The 3380-nt window shown below is 41.0% G+C and overlaps 1 protein-coding gene across 2 annotated transcripts in view; it reads right to left on the reverse strand.

Moving 5' to 3' along the window:
• Nucleotides 1-3380, reverse strand: part of OSBPL2 (oxysterol binding protein-like 2) — a 19191-nt gene that overhangs the window by 8665 nt on the left and 7146 nt on the right. For both annotated transcript variants that reach the window (XM_010141519.1, XM_010141518.1), the window contains exons 4-6: nucleotides 1996-2130; nucleotides 846-943; nucleotides 1-138 (exon numbers count right to left, since the gene is read on the reverse strand). In XM_010141519.1, the coding sequence (XP_010139821.1) occupies nucleotides 1-138; nucleotides 846-943; nucleotides 1996-2130 (371 nt within the window). The remainder of the gene's footprint in view (nucleotides 139-845; nucleotides 944-1995; nucleotides 2131-3380) is intronic.

The following is a 3380-nucleotide window of genomic DNA, read 5'->3' on the forward strand; positions in this document are numbered from 1 at the left end:
CTCTTTCCCCAGAATTTTAGTTTGGGATAGATTGATCCATGAAAAATAAAGTCCTTATTGAGGCCTTCAGAATAAAATGCACTAATAGGTGGGTGGTGGCTGACTTGCTCGGATATGAATCTAAATCCTAAATCCTCCCTAGCAACAACAAAAAAAGAGCATTAAACAGTAAATGTATTTTTTTTTACAATGTTACAAGAGAAAAGAGTTACTTGATACTTTCAAAATTCTGAAGGATTTTTAGATTAAAGTGAAGGTGAGGTTTGCCTTTTTTAGTCCCACAACACAATTACAATTAATGAAATGAAAGAATTTGTGCTCTGACCATTTTATATCCCAAACCAACCCACATTCAAACACCTCAATGACTTTCTACCCAGAAAGGCATCTGAGGAAGTTTCACTGAAATAACTCATGAAAATACTGAAACTCCTGGGGCAGCAGCAGAAGGTCAGACTGAAAATTCGTGTCTCCTCTGCAGATGTATCACCCATTTATTTAACAAAGGCAGAAGTTCTTCAGACCAACTCCTCATCTGACATGAGCTGCAAAACACTGTTTAAATTAATTAATGTCTGGTGAGGAAATGTCTTTGGTGGAAGAACAGGGACCAGTTTTCCTCTGAAAAATTCAAAGAATACTCGGCCTAAATGTACAAGTAAAATTATTAGCTTTTATATCAGCTTCTCGAAGCTTTTGAGATAGTTTGGGGAAAAGAATTTTAGCTATACTTAGAAATGTTATTTACGAGATAGTTCTTTCACTGAATAAACAACCAAACTTGTATGAAACTGCTAACCCAAGAACACACACAGCCCCAGCTCCCCATTTAAAGCCATTATTACCTGGTTAACTCATAGGTTTCTCCTAACAGCGGGTTAAATGGTTTGCCAGTTCTCTCCCACTGAGAAGCCACAGCAGAAACTGCAAAAGCAGCTACAGCCTGGAAGCAAATTAAAACCACGTTGTTTCGAGAACAGTACATTAAAAGTCGAAGTTTAATGTATTTGTTGCACACTAGAGCATTTCATTACTCTTCCAAAAAGCAAGCGCTATATATTGCTTAAGGCCAAAACATCTGTACGCCATAGGTAGGTGGTGTAGAAGTGGGGAAATATAAGCAGCTAATAAGAATCTCATTTCCAAAAGGAATTCTTTTTGCAGTACGTTTTGTCAGGTCACGCTCTGCCCCATGCTTCTCCACCTACCTCTAAGAGCACAGCCTGGGTTTTTAAATCGGCTTTTTCCCTGTTTTGACTGCCCCCACACTCCGCTCACTGAGAGCACAGTCCTGCTTTCCCTAGGGCCAGAGAAGTGGTCTAACCCAGATGAGATCTGTGGAGTCATCCCAGCAGGTACAAATGACACCTGGAAGCTCCTGCAGGTTTTAAGTCGGTGTTATGTACTACACCAACACAGAACACAAGGTAGACGTCCCAGTTTCACTTCAGTAAGAACAGAGCTATGAGCAAAACCAGTATAACCTAATGTACGCTGGCCTGGTTTCACCATATGCAGTTCCTCGTTGTGAGACCAGCCAAGTATTATATCCTACTCCAACCAACAACCTGTTTTGGAGTAGAAAAAAGTGCTAAAGCTTGTCTCTGCCACAGCAGTTTTTCATCCAGTGACTGAAAAATCATGGAGCCACTCCTAAATCCATTGAGGGCACTTAAAGCCAAAATTTCATCTTCGTGACACATGAAGCCACAGAAAGAGCCACAGTTAACGTGGTCCTGAAAAGGGTTGAGGTCCCTGGGCATCCGTTGTGGCACTAGACTTTTGGCTCAATCTCTGCACAGCATCAGGAGTGAAAGCATCACAAATATCAAACACAGCCACTATGAAACCAGAAGCTTGTCTAGGCAGACAAATATGGGCGCTCTTACGATAGTCCCAGAAAAAGAAATACACTCAAGTGAGAACAGTCTTCAAATGGAAGACTCTGGGAGAGAAGAACTTCTGAACTAACCAAAGGCGATGGCTGTTACTCACCTGCATCCTCTCCAGGGGGTCTGCGTGACTACAAGCCTTATTAATGAGGTATATGTGTTCCATATATTCTGTTATCCGTTGCAGGAAACTTAATGGCTCGTTGAAGACAATAGGCATTGTAATCTTCGACAGCTCCTAGGTAACCACAGGGTAAGGCAGGTTCTTAGACACAGCACTAAGTTAATGAGTGACAACAGCAAGAATTTTGGAAATAAGTCGTGGGTTAGTTTATTTATAGCATTCTTCAAGACGTTTGGCAAGCCTATAGCAGAGCTCTAAATGTTGCAGAACCCTACTGGCAACCTGAGAGAATAAATGGCTTTAAAAGTTGATACAGCTAAGGTAGTCAATTCAAGAAAAACATTACCTTCTGTTCTGTGGTCTACATAAACAGAGGTTAAAATTTCTATAGATAGCAGCAACAATAACCAGCTCATCATGGATATGTAAGTACCACGCATTCCTCTGAAAGCCTCACACATCTATTGTGTAAAATCTATTTTACTGCGGTAACCACAAATTATTTCTTTGAAAGGAACAGTTACATAAAGAATTGGATTTTAATTGCTCTAACAAATTTTAGTGGCTCTACTCAAGCAACCTGTTATTTGTGTCAGAATATTTCTCATTTCACATGTGGATACAAGACAGACATGAAGTTCACACACAGATTTCCATATCTCCAGGCCGTCCACTACAGCCAAGCAAATTTGCCTAGAGCTGCACTCATGACTGAGCGCTAAAGCATCATTTTAGTGCTTAAAACTTTGCAGAAAAGAGAATACCACCAGCTGAAGTGGCAACATTTTTCTCATGTTGTCACAGGCTGTAAGGAATAAAAAGAAAGGTTATCCCTAACTGATTTAAACTGATTTGGTCCAAGCAAAGCATTCTAGTAGGTAGGCAACGCATCCTAATAAAGGGAGCTGTGACAGCACAGCTGGATCTCCTAGATGACAGGAGTTAAGCCAGCAGTAGGGCTCGCTGACTTTTCTCTTGCGGTACTGGCAGACCTAGACTGGATACGAATGTAATTGCTTAATGCTCCTAAAAAGTGGCTGTGGCACCAGGGCCCTCAGTGCAGAACATCATTTTCATTCCTAATAAGATGAAGTAGTCAAATGTGTAACTGAATTCTTACAAGATTAAAAGAAAACACAGTGATGGTCAATACTGACATGAGCATCAGGGTTCTTTAACAACCCAGAGCGATGTGAAGGTCTGTGTCTCCGAGTCTAAGAACAAATCTTGTGACCCAATTACATCACACCGTTCATCCCCCAAGCCTGCACTAGGCTCTCTAAGAAACTCTAACAGATCCCAAACTTCTCCATCCCTTCAATCAGATGAAAGCAATTTTTTTTTTTTTGGGGGGGGGGGGGGAA

This window comes from Buceros rhinoceros, unplaced genomic scaffold (assembly GCF_000710305.1).
Source record: "Buceros rhinoceros silvestris isolate BGI_N320 unplaced genomic scaffold, ASM71030v1 scaffold15978, whole genome shotgun sequence".
Lineage (NCBI taxonomy): Eukaryota > Metazoa > Chordata > Aves > Bucerotiformes > Bucerotidae > Buceros > Buceros rhinoceros.